The 18,616-nt window shown below is 48.4% G+C and overlaps 1 protein-coding gene across 6 annotated transcripts in view; it reads right to left on the reverse strand.

Moving 5' to 3' along the window:
• LOC110504808 (collagen alpha-1(XXIII) chain) overlaps positions 1-18,616 on the reverse strand; it is a 237,417-nt gene that overhangs the window by 39,920 nt on the left and 178,881 nt on the right. For 5 of the 6 annotated variants that reach the window (XM_036969977.1, XM_036969975.1, XM_036969976.1 and 2 more), the window contains exons 8-9: positions 9,307-9,333; positions 7,415-7,441 (exon numbers count right to left, since the gene is read on the reverse strand). In XM_036969977.1, the coding sequence (XP_036825872.1) occupies positions 7,415-7,441; positions 9,307-9,333 (54 nt within the window). Of the gene's footprint in view, positions 1-179; positions 240-7,414; positions 7,442-9,306; positions 9,334-18,616 lie in introns of all 6 variants that reach the window. The other variant, XM_036969974.1, reaches the window with a different exon arrangement.

The raw sequence follows: 18,616 nt of genomic DNA on the forward strand, positions 1-18,616 counted from the left end.
TTCCATTCTCCAGGAGAGACAGAATGGTGCTGAGGACAGAGTGAAGTTCCAAGTAAGAGGTCAGGGTTGAGAGGTCAGAGGTGACCCAGCAGCTGTAGTCCAGTGGAGAGAGACAGGAAGGTCAGCAGAGCATGAGAGACAGAGGACTGCTGGGAGACCAGAGCTACGGAGGGACAAACCTTGACGGTGAGGATCTGATTACTGTGCAGACCAGCGTATGAGTTGTGGGGAGGAGGGCCCTGGGGGACGAGAGGGGGGAGGAGAGGAGGGAGGAGAGAGGTGGATGGGGTAGAGGAGATGGGGAGCAGAGGGGAGGAGAGAGGGAGGAGGAGAGGAGAGGAGAGAAGGGATGAGTGGAGGAGGGAGAGGAGAGGAGGGGGAGAGGAGAGGGGAGGGGAGAAGAGGAGTGGAAAGGAGAGGCGGGAGGAAAGGAGGGAGGTGAGGGGAGGGGAGGAGTGGGGAGGAGAGGAGGGGGGTAACACAGAGAAGGGTGAGTCACCTGTTGGAGGAAAGGTGGCGCACCATGTAGCTACTGTATATGCACCTAACAAGGTTGCAGACCTGAAGTAACAGCTAGCTATCAAGGCTGCAGAACTCAAGTAGCAGCTAGCTACCAAGGTTGTAGACCTGAAGTAACAGCTAGCTAACAAGGTTGCAGACCTCAAGTAATAGCTAACTAACAAGATTGCAGACCTCAAGCAGAAGATAGCTATCAAGGTTGCAGACCTGAAGTAGCAGCTAGCTATCAAGGCTGCAGAACTCAAGTAGAAGTTAGCTACCAAGGTTGTAGACCTGAAGTAGCAGCAAACTACCAAGGTTGCAGACCTCAAGTAACAGATAACTAACAAGATTGCAGGCATAAAGCAGAAGATAGCTACCAAGGTTGCAGACGTCAAGTAACAGCTAGCTATCAAGGCTGCAGACCTGAAGTAACAGCTAGCCAACAAGGTTGCAGACCTCAAGTAACAGATTGCTATCAAGGTTACAGACCTCAAGTAACAGCTAGCTACCAAGGTTGTAGACCTCAAGTAACAGCTAGCTACCAAGGTTGCAGACCTCAAGTAGCCAGTAGCTACCAAGGTTGCAGACCTCAAGTAGCAGATAGCTATCAAGGTTACAGACCTCAAATGGAGGCTAGCTACCAATGGTAAATGTACAACAGGTGTGTGACAGTCCATTAGCCACATGGGTAACTATAATGTTGAAATGCAGTAAGATGGATCTATATACTACCTGTACTGATATCTCCTCATCCCCAGTGATACATGCAGTAGTGGTAGAGTCCATTGCATAGTAATCAGTAAACATATGGTCAAGAATGGATATTTCTTTAACAATGTGCTAATTAATACCGTAAAGGTTGGGTCGCTAACAGACACGAAAATCTAACATATATTAATTCATTAACTCATATAGTACCATTATAAACTATAAATAATGTATTGTCGTGAATGGGACTTCTTTAATCTATCCTTTCACTGTCCAGGAAAACCATATCTTTATGTGACCCAGTCTGTACCTACACTACATGACCAAAGGTATGTGGACACCTGCTTGTCGAACATCTCATTTCAAAATCATGGGCATTAACATGGAGTTCTTCCCCCCTTTGCTGCTATGACAGCCTCCACTCTTCTGGGAAGGCTTTCCACTAGATGCTGGAACATTGCTGCCAGGACTTGCTTCCAATCAGCCACAAGAGCATTTGCGAGGTTGGTCACTGATGTTGGGCAATTAGGCCTGGCTCGCAGTCGGCGTTCCAATTCATCCCACAGGTGTTCGATGGGGTTGAGGTCAGGACTGTGTGCAGGTCAGTTAAGTTCTTCCACACCGATCTCGACAAAACATTTTTGTATGGACCTCACTTTGTGCACGGGGGCATTGTCATGCTGAAACCCAGAAAGGGCTTCCCCAGACTGTTGCCACAAAGTTGGAAGCACAGAATCAGCCCCAGACCATTATTCCTTCTCCAGCAAACTTAAAGTTGGCACTATGCATTCGGCAGGTAGCGTTCTCCTGGCATACGCCAAACCCAGATTCGTCCGTCAGACTGCCAGATGGTGGAGCGTTAGTCCAATGGGGGCAAGCTTTACACCATTCCAGCCGACGCTTGGCATTGCACATAGTGATCTTAGGCTTGTGTGCCTCTGCTCGTCCATGGAAACCCATTTCATGAAGCTCCCGATGAACAGTTATTGTGCTGATGTTGCTTCCAGAGGCAGTTTGGAACTCTGTAGTGAGTGTTGCAACCGAGGACAGACGATTTTTACGCGCTACGCGCTTCAGCACTTGGCAGTCCCGTTCTGTGCGCTTGTGTGGCCTATCACTTTACGGCTGAGTCGTTGTTGCTCCTCAACCTTTCCACTTCACAATAACAACACTTACAGTTGACATGTGCTCGATTTTATACACCTGTTGGGTGTGGCTGAAATAGCAAAATCCACAAATGTATATGTCCCGTTCTTCATAATATTGTCTCTTTAAATACACCGCCTCTCTCACTTTTTCTCTAAAACAATGTGGAACAAAGGAGGCTGTGTTTGGAGGCTCTGTTTTGAAGCTGTGTTTGGTCAAGCCCAACAGACAGTAATTGTGATAATTTCCTCACGAGCTGAACAGAACATCCTCACGAGCTGAACAGAACATCCTCACGAGCTGAACAGAACATCCTCACGAGCTGAACAGAACATGGTGTCTCATACCTTAGACCAGTTACGGTTGACTTCCCTCCCTCACAAAACATATGGATGGGAGAGAGGGATGGAAGAGAGGTGGTGGGAGAGGGAGAAAAGGAGAGAAGGAGAGAGAGAGAGAGAGAGAGAGAGAGAGAGAGAGAGGGAGATGAACAAAGAGCGAGAGGGGGAGAAAGAGAGAGAGAAAGAGGGAGAGAGAGAAAGGGAGATGAACAGAGAGAGGGAAAAAGAGAGAAAGAGAGAGAGAGTGAGCGAGGGAGAGCGAGAAAGAGAGCAAGAGAGATATGCCAGTCTGGTCATGAGGTTTCTGTTAGCGGGCTGCGGTGCCGTGGTTCTACCACTGAGGGAAAGAGAGATGAAAGCTTGGCTTGGGATAAAACCCCACCATGCCCTGATTCAACTAAGGGAAAGAGAGAGGAAGGCTCAGGATAAAACCCCACCATGCCCTGATTCAACTGAGGGAAAGAGAGAGGAAGGCTCAGGATAAAACCCCACCATGCCCTGATTCAACTGAGGGAAAGAGAGAGGAAGGCTCAGGATAAAACCCCACCATGCCCTGATTCAACTGAGGGAAAGAGAGAGGAAGGCTCAGGATAAAACCCCACCATGCCCTGATTCAACTGAGGGAAAGAGAGAGGAAGGCTCAGGATAAAACCCCACCATGCCCCGATTCAACTGAGGGAAAGAGAGAGGAAGGCTCAGGATAAAACCCCACCATGCCCTGATTCAACTGAGGGAAAGAGAGAGGAAGGCTCAGGATAAAACCCCACCATGCCCTGATTCAACTGAGGGAAAGAGAGAGGAAGGCTCAGGATAAAACCCCACCATGCCCTGATTCAACTGAGGGAAAGAGAGAGGAAGGCTCAGGATAAAACCCCACCATGCCCTGATTCAACTAAGGGAAAGAGAGAGGAAGGCTTGGGATAAAACCCCACCATGCCCTGATTCAACTGAGGGAAAGAGAGAGGAAGGCTCAGGATAAAACCCCACCATGCCCTGATTCAACTGAGGGAAAGAGAGAGGAAGGCTCAGGATAAAACCCCACCATGCCCTGATTCAACTGAGGGAAAGAGAGAGGAAGGCTCAGGATAAAACCCCACCATGCCCTGATTCAACTGAGGGAAAGAGAGAGGAAGGCTTGGGATAAAACCCCACCATGCCCTGATTCAACTGAGGGAAAGAGAGAGGAAGGCTTGGGATAAAACCCCACCATGCCCTGATTCAACTGAGGGAAAGAGAGAGGAAGGCTCAGGATAAAACCCCACCATGCCCTGATTCAACTGAGGGAAAGAGAGAGGAAGGCTTGGGATAAAACCCCACCATGCCCTGATTCAACTGAGGGAAAGAGAGAGGAAGGCTCAGGATAAAACCCCACCATGCCCTGATTCAACTGAGGGAAAGAGAGAGGAAGGCTTGGGATAAAACCCCACCATGCCCTGATTCAACTGAGGGAAAGAGAGAGGAAGGCTCAGGATAAAACCCCACCATGCCCTGATTTAACTGAGGGAAAGAGAGAGGAAGGCTCAGGATAAAACCCCACCATGCCCTGATTCAACTGAGGGAAAGAGAGAGGAAGGCTTGGGATAAAACCCCACCATGCCCTGATTCAACTGAGGGAAAGAGAGAGGAAGGCTCAGGATAAAACCCCACCATGCCCTGATTCAACTGAGGGAAAGAGAGAGGAAGGCTCAGGATAAAACCCCACCATGCCCTGATTCAACTGAGGGAAAGAGAGAGGAAGGCTCAGGATAAAACCCCACCATGCCCTGATTCAACTGAGGGAAAGAGAGAGGAAGGCTCAGGATAAAACCCTACCATGCCCTGATTCAACTGAGGGAAAGAGAGAGGAAGGCTCAGGATAAAACCCCACCATGCCCTGATTCAACTGAGGGAAAGAGAGAGGAAGGCTCAGGATAAAACCCCACCATGCCCTGATTCAACTGAGGGAAAGAGAGAGGAAGGCTCAGGATAAAACCCCACCATGCCCTGATTCAACTGAGGGAAAGAGAGAGGAAGGCTCAGGATAAAACCCTACCATGCCCTGATTCAACTAAGGGAAAGAGAGAGGAAGGCTTGGGATAAAACCCCACCATGCCCTGATTCAACTGAGGGAAAGAGAGAGGAAGGCTCAGGATAAAACCCCACCATGCCCTGATTCAACTGAGGGAAAGAGAGAGGAAAGCTTGGTTTGGGATAAAACCCCACCATGCCCTGATTCAACTGAGGGAAAGAGAGAGGAAGGCTTGGGATAAAACCCCACCATGCCCTGATTTAACTGAGGGAAAGAGAGAGGAAGGCTCACGATAAAACCTCACCATTGGCTTGTCTTGCAGCACGGTCTGTTGGGATGCAACATTCAAAAGTCTGGTCTTAAAGATGGAGAGGCTTTTAAAGTACAACGTTTGTTGTCTTCATGAAAGGTGACTTGTTCACCCTAGAGTCAAAGCTGAACCATTTTCCCATTTTTCTGTGGTAGAGTGGTGAATTATTAAGTATGTTTTAATGTCCGTGCCATCCTGTGTGTGTGATCTGAGCTCACTCAAGGGCCAACACTGGCACTAATGATGACAGATCGACAGGAAGTCCCACTGACAGTGATGCATGACTACTTCCTGTTGTGTGTGTCTCCTCTCTTCCTCTCCAAGGGGGCAGAAGTATGAGGACAGAGAGCACAGAAGCACAGGGACAGATTGTATCAGTTACTCTGTTGGCAGCAGAACCCAGTAATGACAGAGCTGGGGGTGGGGTGGGGGGAATGGGCCCATGATACAAAGATGAGTCCACAATGGTGCAGACCTACTGTCTCCTTCATTCCATGATCAAGTCCTTTTAAAACAAGCAACAAAGGTCAAGACAGTAGCTGATATGTACAGTTAGAATACCACTTAACACTCATTCAGGATCGAGCTGTTCAGAGTGATGTGTGATGTCATCCATCTTGATAAATCCTCCCTTCCCTCTAATTGGCTTAAACTTGCCACCTGATTTATCACCACCCAGTATGGCGCAAAGTGGCAGGCAGTGAGATGCTTTTGTTTGGGACAAACTCGTGTTTCTAAGCGATCCTCAGCTCTAAAGTTACCCAGGCAGATCGCAGCTAGAGGCACCGCATCCAAGTACAATATTTATCCTTTGGAGGAATAGCTAATGCAGGATGCCAAAGGGATTCATTACCACACAGACAATTACCTCTAGTTCTGGCAGGATAGGCTGAGAGGCTGGGAAACCAAAGTTAGGAATGTCTTCAATGTTTCTGGCCTCGTAGTAAATATCGTCCTTGCAAAGCAGCACTGTCTAAATACCACTGTGTTTGTCCTGTTGACATGGAATAGCGATATCTCCTTCATTCACACACACCAGTGTGTGGTCTACAGAGAGAGGTGAATGAGAGACAGCGGTTGCCCAATGGCACCCTAGTCCCTATCTCAAAAGTAGTCAGTGACAGAAAGAGCAGTAGCTGAGTAGAGAGAGAAGCATTCATTCAAATTGTAGGTAGGAGACAATGTTTATCCATAACCTGTGACCTGACCCAGAGTAAACTCATTTAACATAGTGCGATAAAATATACAGTACTGTAAACTGTTAATATAACTGAGGCCATGACCAGATATACCCAGGGTAGCAGAGTATGGACCCGCACTGAGTAAAGTAGGAGATGAGTAAATAGATGTTAAATACAGGGATGGATGATGTCACATCATGAAAAGGCAACAATGACAGCATAGTCCAGATGCAGAGAGAGAGAAGCACAGTGTGTTGCATTCCATGTCTGAAATGTGCTGTAAGTTGGTGGTTGAAGATATCCCTCTAGTGGTGTGGGGGCTGTGTTTTGGCAAAGTGGGTGGGGTTATACCCTGCCTGTTTGGCCCTGTCCGGTGGTATCATCGGACTGGGCCACAGTGTCTCCCGACCCCTCCTGTCTCAGCCTCCAGTATGTATGCTGCAGTAGTTTATGTGTCGGGGGGCTAGGGTCAGTCTGTTATATCTGGAGTATTTCTCCTGTCTTATCAGGTGTCCTGTGTCAATTTAAGTACGCTCTCTCTAATTCTCTCTCTCTTTTTCTCTCTTTCTTTCTTTCTTTCTTTCTTTCTTTCTTTCTTTCTTTCTTTCTTTCTTTCTTTCTTTCTTTCTCTCTCTCTCTCGTAGGACCTGAGCCATAGGACCATGCCTCAGGACCACCTGGCCTGATGACGCCTTGCTGTTCCAGTTTCAACTGTTCTGCCTACGGCTAATGAACCCTAACCTGTTCGCCGGACATGCTACCTGTCCCAGACCTGCAGTCTCCCCTTTACCCTCAGTCTACCCTCTACCCTCAGTCTAACCTCTACCCTCTCCTTTGATTTCTGATTTGGGATGGATGGACCATTACTCTAATCTGCAGGGAGAGGGAGAACGGGTGGGGCAGGGAGAGGGAGAAAGAGGGAGGGGAGAGACAGACGGAGACGGAGGACGGATAGCGTTTGGGAAGTTAAATCTGATCAGGGAAGAACATAACCTTTATTGGAACAAACGCATTTGTTGAGCGAGTCTCCTCAGGTCAGGTGCATACATACAGTATACTGTTCATGTAACTGTGTACATAACCCACACAATAGTCAGATAGAGAGAGAGAGAGAGAGAGAGAGAGAGAGAGAGAGAGAGAGAGAGAGAGAGAGAGAGAGAGAGAGAGAGAGAGAGAGAGAGAGAGAGAGAGAGAAAGAAAGAGTGGGAGAGGGACTTACCCTGGGACCAATATCTCCTTGGTCACCCTATAGAGGACACACAAGAGGAGAACAACCATCAACACACATTTAGCTCTAAATTTAGAACAGTTGACAGCAGTGCAATTACACAATTAGTAGTGATTCTACAGTAGGCTAGACACTGCAAACCAAAGCCACTTGGAATCAAACCATTGCCGAACCAAGAAAATCTGGATTTCTGAATCAACTCCTAGGATGGGAGCTGGGAGAGGAGAGGACATGCGCTGAGGGTAGCTGATGCTCTGACGGGATTTTGGGCTTTGTTTTCTCAACAGGGCCATCTATGGTGATTACAGAACACCTGACAATTTTACGGAACTTTAGCATCATCTGTCATTCCCAATTTCTTATTATCAGCAGGAATAAAACACAGCTGCTCCTGTGTATCGGCCTCTGAGTGACCTCTCCCTGAGGATAGGGGTCACCATAAAACATCACTTGGCGTTCTAATTGACATTCCTGAGGATAAGGCTGATGGCTGTAATTCAGCTATAGGCACTTTAAAGTGATCGACGTCTAAGTTGGCTGATGTTTTGACCAGGGCCCAGGAGGCAGCTGGAGAGAGAACAGAGATAGCTGTCAGAGCAGCTCACAGATCACTGCACCTGTATATAGCCCATCTGTAAATAGCCCATTCAACTACCTCATCACCATATTGTTATTTATTTTAGCTCCTTTGCTCCCCAGTATCTCTACTTGCACACTCATCTTCTGCACATCTATCACCCCAGTGTTTAATTTGCCATACTGTAATAATTTCATTTATTGCCTTATTCTACCTCATTTGCACACACTGTATATAGACTTTCTCTATTGTATTATTGACTGTATGTTTGTTTTTTCCATGTGTAACACTGTGTTGTTGTTTGTGTCACACTGCTTTGCTTTATCTTGGTCAGGTCGCAGTTGTAAATGAGAACTTGTTCTCAACTGGCCTACCTGGTGAAATAAAGGTCAAATATAAAATAAAAAATAAAGCTGAAGGATTTAGTGACTGTCTTCTCTTTGGAATGGGGCAGATTGGTACGTTGCAGGATTTTTGTTTCATAAACCTTTAAATATAGAATTTGTTTCCTTTATCCTTGTATCCAGGATTTCCACACCTTGGGCAAATTCACGATTCCTGACAGCTTCCATAATGCTAGAGACACACAGGTCTATACAGTGCCATCTGTTTCTAACATCTTGGGCTGGACAGAGTGTGTGAGAACATCTGGCCATCATAGTGAAGAGACGGATGTGATACCAGCACTACGCTACAGTACAGATACAGGACTGTAAAACTGTTAAAATCCTGAGGTGAGTGTCACGTGTGCTCCCTCTCTGGCCTCTAGGTCACCAGGATGCTCGTTATGGCGCACAACTGTCCCCATCGTTACGTGCACCTGCGCGTCAGACTCACCTGGACTCCATCACCTCCCTGATTACCATCCCTATATCTGTCATTCCCTTTGGTTCCTCCCCCAGGCGTCATTGCTTCTGTTCCATGTCTGTGTGCTGTTAGTGTTTCTTGTTTTGTATCATGTTATTTTATTAAAACACTCACTCCCTGAGCTTGCTACCCGCCTCTCAGCGCACATCGTTACAGTGAGAGACCTGTGACGCTGCTCATATAAGATCTCTGTCCATATAGGTCAGGTAATCTATAGCCTGTTGGATAGGGGAGGTGTGAAAAACTGTGTGTGGGTGTTTGTGTATTCTGCGTGGAATGTATGGGTTGTAAGATATAAGATGTCTGAGAACATGTGTGTCTGACTGTCAGTCAGTGTGTACAATGCGTGCATAGGATGGAATTCACAGTTACACAATACATCCATGTGCATGAATATAGTACAGCTGGGAGTGAGATACGATTCTATATTTGAACATACCTTATCTCCCTTGAGTCCCGCTGGTCCCTGGAGGAAGAGGAGAGATATAATGGTCAGACAGGATATATCAGTTATTATAAACCGCTTCTCATCTGTGTGTAATCAAGACCTTTCAACTTATTAAGACGACTCTGGGATGATCTAACTCCAACCCTAATGTTCATATCTCCTTGATTCACTACTAGCAGCTAGTGGATGGCTTTCGATAAAACAGAATCCCTCAAGGTGATTATATTGCCCAATAGCCATGTCACTTACAGACATCCCCCTCGCCGTAAGTCACAGGGAATAGGTTAATAGTTCAGTCTCTGAATGTGAGCAAGTATTAGAACGACCCAAGGGCTACGCTAACATTTAGCAACCTTCGCTAACGTTTGCCAATGGAGTAAAAAGCCTCCGGGAGTCCTGTCAAGAGGTTTCTGAGGTAATGAGAGATCAAATTCAAAGTGCAAGACGTCCATTCTTCCATCTCTCCCTCAGAGAAATACTTTTCATGTAATGAAATAGAACTATGTTGTTCAGTATGGAGACCATTAGCTATTATGGCTAAATGGAAACATAGGGGTTGGCAGCCACAGCACACTGATTCTCTGCTCTTACTGAGCTAATGCTATGTGGTCATGCTGAGTGTGTTGGGGAGGATTTGACTGGTTGACTGATTGAGTAGTTCCCCTATGGATAGTGGACTCATAGATGAGCTAATCCTCACTACGGGCCATCCTCTCACCCACCTCTCAATCACACTGAACAATCGGATGACAAGTGGCACTGCGACAGTGAACGTGGCTCATGACCGAACTACGACCACAAACCCACTGTGACGGACGGTACTGGAGAAAACAACTGTGACCGCACTGGAGAGCTGTAGGGGACATCTGCTAGTAATGTCCTCCAGGTTGACAGGCTGAGCTGGGCTCCTCACTGTGTGTGTGTGTGTGTGTGTGTGTGTGTGTGTGTGTGTGTGTGTGTGTGTGTGTGTGTGTGTTAGAAAGAGGTATAGAGAGAGAGAGAGAGAGAGAGAGAGAGAGAGAGAGAGAGAGAGAGAGAGAGAGAGAGAGAGAGAGAGAGAGAGAGAGACAGAGAGAGAGAGAGAGAGAGAGAGAGAGAGAGAGAGAGAGAGAGAGAGAGAGAGAGAGAGAGGAGAGAGAGACATTTACCTGGAAGGATTCCTACTACCAAAGTTTCCTATTTCCTAGCTATACAGTAAATGCTCTGTCAAACAAACAACAGTAACCTGAAAACACCATCCAACCTGGAACTGAGTGAGTCATGTTTAGTCTGAAGCTACTTTTAAAGCCAAGAAGAAAAATAATATGATATATATTTTACTTTATAAGGACTGCATGTTAAATTTAGGTTGCTTGGTCAGAACATACCTGACTGCAACCTCAATTAACACTGAGGTGTGAAGTGAGAGGTGAGAGGTGTCAACTTGTTCTCAACTAGCCTACCTGGTTAAATAAAGGTGAAATAAAAAAATAAATCAAAGAAAGCCCTTGAGCCCACAACAATGGTAAGAGAGTTTCACAGCCTCCCCCACCCAAAGGCAGAGGCCTTTCAAGCCCCCTTCTGCTGTTCAGAGGTCATTACAATACAGTTTCCTCTGGATGTACAAAATGAGAAGGCACCAAAAGAGTACAAAAATAAGTTCCTTATGGAAAATCAAGAAACACTTTTTGCTGACTTTTATAAAAATGTGAACATAAGCAACTTAATCTTCCACACAGACCATCCCCTGGCATGGAGCAGTGCTATTTTAACACAGACCATCCCCTGGCATGGGGCAGTGCTATTTTAACACAGACCACCCCCTGGCATGGAGCAGTGCTATTTTAACACAGACCATCCCCTGGCATGGAGCAGTGCTATTTTAACACAGACCACCCCCTGGCATGGAGCAGTGCTATTTTAACACAGACCACCCCCTGGCATGGAGCAGTGCTATTTTAACACAGACCACCCCCTGGCATGGAGCAGTGCTATTTTAACACGGACCACCCCCTGGCATGGAGCAGTGCTATTTTAACACAGACCACCCCCTGGCATGGAGCAGTGCTATTTTAACACAGACCACCCCCTGGCATGGAGCAGTGCTATTTTAACACAGACCATCCCCTGGCATGGGGCAGTGCTATTTTAACACAGACCATCCCCTGGCATGGAGCAGTGCTATTTTAACACAGACCACCCCCTGGCATGGAGCAGTGCTATTTTAACACAGACCACCCCCTGGCATGGAGCAGTGCTATTTTAACACAGACCATCCCCTGGCATGGAGCAGTGCTATTTTAACACAGACCATCCCCTGGCATGGAGCAGTGCTATTTTAACACAGACCATCCCCTGGCATGGAGCAGTGCTATTTTAACACAGACCATCCCCTGGCATGGAGCAGTGCTATTTTAACACAGACCATCCCCTGGCATGGGGCAGTGCTATTTTAACACAGACCATCCCCTGGCATGGGGCAGTGCTATTTTAACACAGACCATCCCCTGGCATGGGGCAGTGCTATTTTAACACGCTACCCCTCTGTTAAGAAGGGGGTGTTTACGATGAATGGAAACTCATAATATTAGACAACGAGGACTCTGAGTCAGCGAATGTAAACCTTTGTTTGTTTGTTTATTAAACCTCAATTTAACCAGGCAAGTCAGTTAAGAACAAATTCTTCTCCAATTGTGCGCCGCCCTATGGTACTACCAATTACGTCCGGTTGTGATACAGCCTGGAATCAAACCAGGGTCTTTACTGACGCCTTTAGCACTGTAATGCAGTGCCTTAGACCCCTGCGCCACTCGTGAGCCCCATAATAATACACACAGGCACAAATGACCTGAGAACACAGCAAGAAAGGGTGGCCACAGCACTCAAGGGAGTGATTGAAAAAGCTTCTTCTACTTTCCCCAATGCACAAGTGATTTTCTCCACCCCAACCATGAAGCGGGTAAACGCAAGTGTTATACAAGGCAGCAGTGCAAACCTTAGCCAAGACCCTAAAGGACATCGCCCTCAACCACAGCCCCAACACCTCACACAGGAGCAACAGATCAACAACAGACACCCCGCCCAGACTAGCGAGACACTCTCCCAGACCTGCGGGGGCCCCCCACCCTACATCCAGACCACAGCACCACCAGCCACATCCACACCCGCACCCCAACCAATCAACACCTCCCCAAGTCAACCATGTACTAGTCAGTGGCGACCTAAATGTCAGAACTGGACAAGAACCTGACACCCACAGCACACAGGGGGACAAACACCTGCCTGGAGGTAACAGCATTCCCTCCCCCATATGCCCCTCTTGGCACAACTATGACAACATAACCAACAAAAACGGGTCACAACTCCTGCAGCTCTATCGCACGCTGGGTATGTACATAATCAATGGTAGGCTTCGAGGGCTGACTCCTATTTTAGGTGCGCCTATAACTCATCTCTTGGCAGTAGTACTGTAGACTACTTGATCACTCACCTCAACCCAGAGTCTCTCAGAGCGTTCACAGTCAGCCCACTGACACCCCTATCAGATCACAGCAAAATCACAGTCTACTTGAACAGAGCAATACTCAATCACGAGGCATCAAAGCCAAAGGAACTGAATAATATTAAGAAATGTTATAGATGGAAGGAATGTTGTTTGGAAACCTACCAAAAAACAATTAGGCAACAACAAATTAAATCCCTTTAAGACAACTTCCTGGACAAAACATTTCACTGTAATAGTGAAGGTGTAAACTTGGCAGTAGAACACCTAAACTGTATTTGACCTCTCAGCTTCCCTATCAAATCTAAACATGTCAAACCGAAAACCGAAGAAAATGAACAACAATGACAAATGGTTTGATGAAGAATGCAAAACCTAAGAAAGAAATTGAGAAAACCATCAAACCAAAAACTTAGAGATCCGGAAAACCTGAGCCTACGCCTTCACTATGGTGAATCACTAAAACAATACAGAAATGCACTACGGAAAGAGAAGGAACAGCACATCAGAAATCAGCTCAATGCAATTGAAGAATCCATAGAATCTAACCTCTTCTGGGAAAATTGGAAAACACTAAACAAACAACAACACGAAGAGTTATCCATCTAAAACTGAGATGTATGGATAAACCACTTCTCCAATCTTTTTTTGGCCCAATAACAAAGAACAAAAAACAAAAACATAATCAAATACAAATCTTAGAATCAAGTATTAACGACTACCAGAACCCACTGGATTCGCCAATTACATTGGATGAACTACAGGACAAAACGCAAACCCTCCAACCCAAAAAGGCCTGTAGTGTTGATGGTATCCTCAATGAAATGATCAAATATACAGACAACAAATTTCAATTGGCTATACTTACACTCTTTGACATCATCCTTAGCTTTGGCATCTTCCCGAATATTTGGAACTAAGGATTGATCACCACTATCCACAAAAGTGGAGACAAATTTGACCCCAATAACTACCGTGGGATATGGGTCAACAGCAACTTTGGGAAAATCCTCTGCATTATCATTAACAGCAGACTCGTACATTTCCTCAGTGAAAACAATGTACTGGGCAAATGTCAAATTGGCTTTTTAACAAAGGATCGTATGACATACCACGTATTCCCCCTCCAAACCGCAATTGACAAACAAACAAATCAAAACAAAGGAAAAGCCTTCTTGTGCTTTGTTGATTTCAAAAAAACTTTTGACTCAATTTGGCACCTGGGTCTGCTATACAAACTGATGGAAAGTGGTGTTGGGAGAAAAACATATAACATTATGAATCCATGTATACATTTAAATTGTCAAAAAACACACACATTTATTTCCCCAGGGCCGTGGGGTGAGACAGGGATGCAGCTTAAGCCCCACCCTCTTCAACATATATATCAACGAATTGGCAAGGGCACTAGAAGAGTCTGCAGCACTCGTGCCCACCCTACTAGAAGTCAAATGTCTTGTCACGCCCTGACCTTAGAGATCCCTGTTTATTCTCTATATTTTGGTTAGGTCAGGTTGTGACCAGGGTGGATACTCTAGTTTTTGTATATCTATGTTTTCTTTTTCTTTGTTGGCCTAGTATGGTTCCAAATCAGAGGCAGCCGTCTATCGTTGTCTCTGATTGGGGATCATACTTAGGCAGCCCTTTTTCCCACCTTCAGTTGTGGGATCTTGTCTTTGTTTGGTTGCATGTATTTTTGCATGATGAAGCTTTTCATTCATTGTATTGTTTATTGTTTTTTTGCTGGTTCACATTTCAATAAAATATGATGAACTCAAATCACGCTGCGCCTTGGTCTACCCTTAACAACGAACGTTACAGAAGATCCCACGACCAACGGACCAAGCAGCGTGGTCAGGAGGACTGGACCTGGAAGGAAATCCTGGAGGGAGCAGGACCCTGGACAAGGGCCAGGGAGTATCGCCGTCCGAATGAGGAGATAGAGGCAGCGAAAGCGGAACGGCGACGATACGAGGAGTTCAACGAAGCACAAGGCAGCCCCAAAACATTTTTTGGGGGGGAGCACATGGGGAGATTGGTAGAGTCAGGGTTCAGACCTGAGCCAACTCCCCGTGCTTACCGTGGAGAGCGAGTGACCGGTCAAGCACCGTGTTATCCGGTTCTGCGCACCATGCCTTCAGTGTGCATCCACAGCCCGGTGCGCTCTGTGCAAGCTCCCCGCAGTTTCCGTGCTAGAGTGGGCATTCAGCCAGGACGGATTGTGCCGGCTCAGCGCTCCTGGCCTCCGGTGCGTCTCTTCGGTCCAGAATATCCTGCGCCATTTCTACGCACGGTATCCCCAGTTCGCCAGCACAGCCCAGTGAGGCCTGTTCCAGCTCCCCACACTTGCCGTGCTACAGGGGGGATTCAGCCAGGACGCGTTGTGCCAGCTCTGCGCTCCAGACCTCCAGTGCGCCTCCACGGCCCAGCATATCCTGCGCCGGCTCTACGCACTATGCCTCCAGTGCGCCTTCATAGCCCAGTGCATCCCGTGCCAGCTCTCCACACTCACCGAGCTGGATTGGGTATCCAGCCAGGAAGTGTTGTGGCAGCTCCCCGCACCAGGCTTCCAGTACGTCTCCTCAGTCCGGTGAGACCTGTTCCGGCTCCACATACGAAGCCTCCAGTGTGGATCCATGGTCCGAAGCCTCCAGTGATGATCCATGGCACGAAGCCTCCAGTGATGATCCATGGCCCGGAGCCTCTAGTGATAATCCATGGCATGAAGCCTTCAGTGATGATCCATGGCCTGGAGCCTGTCGTGACGATCCATGGCAAGGAGCCTGCATTGACGGTTCCCAGTCCTGAGCCTGAAGCTACGGTCCCCAGCGACGGTCCCCAGTCCGGAGCCTCCAGCGACGGTCCCCAGTCCGGAGCCTCCAGCGACGGTCCGCAGTCCGGAGTCTTCAGCGACGGTCTGCAGTCCGGAGCCTCCAGCGACGGTCTGCAGTCCAGAGTCTCCAATGACGGTCCGCAGTCCGGAGCCTATAGCGACGATTTGCAGCCCAGAGCCTCCAGCAATGATCTGCAGTCCAGTCTTCAGCGACGAGCTGCAGTCCGGAGCCTCCAGCGGTGGTTCCCAGTTCATAGCCTCTGGCGATAATCAACGGTCCGGTCCCTCCGGCAACGATTCACGGTCCGGAGTCTCCAGCGACGATCAACGGTCCAGTTCCACAGAAGCGGAGGGATCCGGCGAAGGTCCGGAGTCTCCGGCGACGATCCACGGTCCGGTTCCACAGAAGCGGAAGGATCAGAGTAGGATCAGAGCGGGGGCTACATCCTGAACCGGAGCCGCCACCGAGAGTAGATGCCCACCCGGACCCTCCCCTATAGGTTCAGGTATTTTTTTTTTTGGGGGGGGGGGGGGATCATACTTAGGCAGCCCTTTTTCCCACCTTCAGTTGTGGGATCTTGTCTTTGTTTGGTTGCATGTATTTTTGCATGAAGAAGCTTTTCGTTCGTTGTATTGTTTATTGTTTTTTTTGCTGGTTCACATTTCAAAAAAATATGATGAACTCAAATCACGCTGCGCCTTGGTCTACCCTTAACGACGAACGTTACAGTCTACTGTTTGCTGAAGATCTGGTGCTTCTGTCCCCAACCAAGGAGGGCCTACAGCAGCACCTAGATCTTCTGCACATATTCTGTCAGACCTGGGCCCTGACAGTAAATCTCAGTAAGACAAAAATAATGGTGTTCCAAAAAAGGTCCAGTTGCCAGGACCACAAATACAAATTCCATCTAGACACCGTTGCCTCAGAGCACACAAAAAACTATACATACCTTGGCCTAAACAACATAGAGTGCGGGGAGAAGGGGGATAGAGTGAGGGGAGAAGGGGGATAGAGTGAAGGGAGAAGGGGATAGAGTGAGGGGAGAAGGGGATAGAGTGAGGGGAGAAGGGGACAGGGTGAGGGGAGAAGGGGGATAGAGTGAGGGGAGAAGGGGGATAGAGTGAGGGGAGAAGGGGGATAGAGTGAGGGGAGAAGGGGGATAGAGTGAAGGGAGAAGGGGATAGGGTGAGGGGAGAAGGGGATAGAGTGAGGGGAGAAGGGGGGTAGAGTGAGGGGAGAAGGGGGATAGAGTGAGGGGAGAAGGGGATAGAGTGAAGGGAGAAGGGGATAGGGTGAGGGGAGAAGGGGATAGAGTGAGGGGAGAAGGGGATAGGGTGATGGGAGAAGGGTATAGAGTGAGGGGAGAAGGGGATAGAGTGATGGGAGAAGGGGATAGGGTGATGGGAGAAGGGTATAGAGTGAGGGGATAAGAGGAGAGAGAGAGAGAGAGAGAGAGAGAGGGTGGGTGGGTGGGTGGGAAGGAGGGAGGTAGATAAGGGGTATTGGGGGAGATGGTAGGTTCAGCTCAGGGCAAAAAGCTGTGTGGGTCTCCAACGTCCTTCGCTCTACTTCTCCTTATTCTTCTATCGTTCTCTCTCTCCTCTCCCTCCTCTTTTACAAATCATTCAAATATTATTTTCCTCAATTACTCCATTTCTCTTCATTCCTTCATTCCTCCACTCATATCCCTTTGTCCTGTCCCTCCTCCTCAGTCCTGTCCCTCCTCAGTCCTGTCCCTCCTCATCTGTCCTGTCCCTCCTCATCTGTCCTGTCCCTCCTCAGTCCTGTCCCTCCTCATCTGTCCTGTCCCTCCTCAGTCCTGTCCCTCCTCCTCAGTCCTGTCCCTCCTCCTCAGTCCTGTCCCTCCTCATCTGTCCTGTCCCTCCTCAGTCCTGTCCCTCCTCCTCAGTACTGTCCCTCCTCATCTGTCCTGTCCCTCCTCAGTCCTGTCCCTCCTCATCTGTCCTGTCCCTCCTCAGTCCTGTCCCTCCTCATCTGTCCTGTCCCTCCTCAGTCCTGTCCCTCCTCAGTCCTGTCCCTCCTCATCTGAGATGGCCCTTCAGTAAAAACACTGGAACAAGGACTGTGTCACACCTGGTTGGCTTTAACAGCAGAGCTCTGGTGGCTGTGCATTTGTAGGACAATCTCAGCTTGACATCTTCTTTAACAAGAAACAACAGATTAATGATGTTTGGATGGAGTGCTATTGAAACAGCTCTCAGTCCCCTGTAAGTGGTTTATGTTTCAGTGGATAAATGGGTCCTCTCTTAGCAGATGAGGCTGAGCAAGGGGCCCTGTCGTAATGACTTTTTAAAGAGCCTCTGTTGAAAGGCATACAATCTCTCTCTCTCTCTCTCCCTCTCTGTCCCTCTCTCTGTTCATCTCCGTTTCTCTAGCTCTCTCTCTCTCTAGCTCTCTCTCTCTCTCTCTGCTCTGTGTTGGTTCCTCCTCCCCCTTCCCATCTCCCTATCTCCGTGGTGAGTGTGTTGTGCAGTATGTTGGGCAGCGTGTTGGGCAGGGTGTTGGGCAGCGTGTTGTGCAGTATGTTGGGCAGCGTGTTGGGCAGCGTGTTTGGCAGGGTGTTAGGCAGCGTGTTGGGAAGTGTGTTGGGCAGCGTGTTGGGCAGGGTGTTAGGCAGGGTGTTGGGCAGTGTGTTGGGCAGCGTGATGGGCAGTATGTTGGGCAGTGTGTTCTGCAGGGTGCTGAGCAGCGTGTTGGGCAGAGGGTTGGGCAGGGGGTAGGGCAGCATGTTGGGCAGCGTGTTGGGCAGCGTGTTGGACAGCATGTTGGGCAGGGTGTTGGGCAGCGTGTTGGGCAGGGTGTTGGGAGGTATGTTGGGCAGGGGGTTGGGCATCGTGTTGGGCAGGGGGTTGGGCAGCATGTTGGACAGGGGGTTGGGCAGCGTGTTGGGCAGGGGGTTGGGCAGTGTGTTGAGCAGGGGGTTGGGCAGTGCATCTCCAGGGACTGGCTGAGCCTAGGGCTGGGC

This window comes from Oncorhynchus mykiss, chromosome 31, assembly GCF_013265735.2.
Source record: "Oncorhynchus mykiss isolate Arlee chromosome 31, USDA_OmykA_1.1, whole genome shotgun sequence".
NCBI classification, from domain to species: domain Eukaryota; kingdom Metazoa; phylum Chordata; class Actinopteri; order Salmoniformes; family Salmonidae; genus Oncorhynchus; species Oncorhynchus mykiss.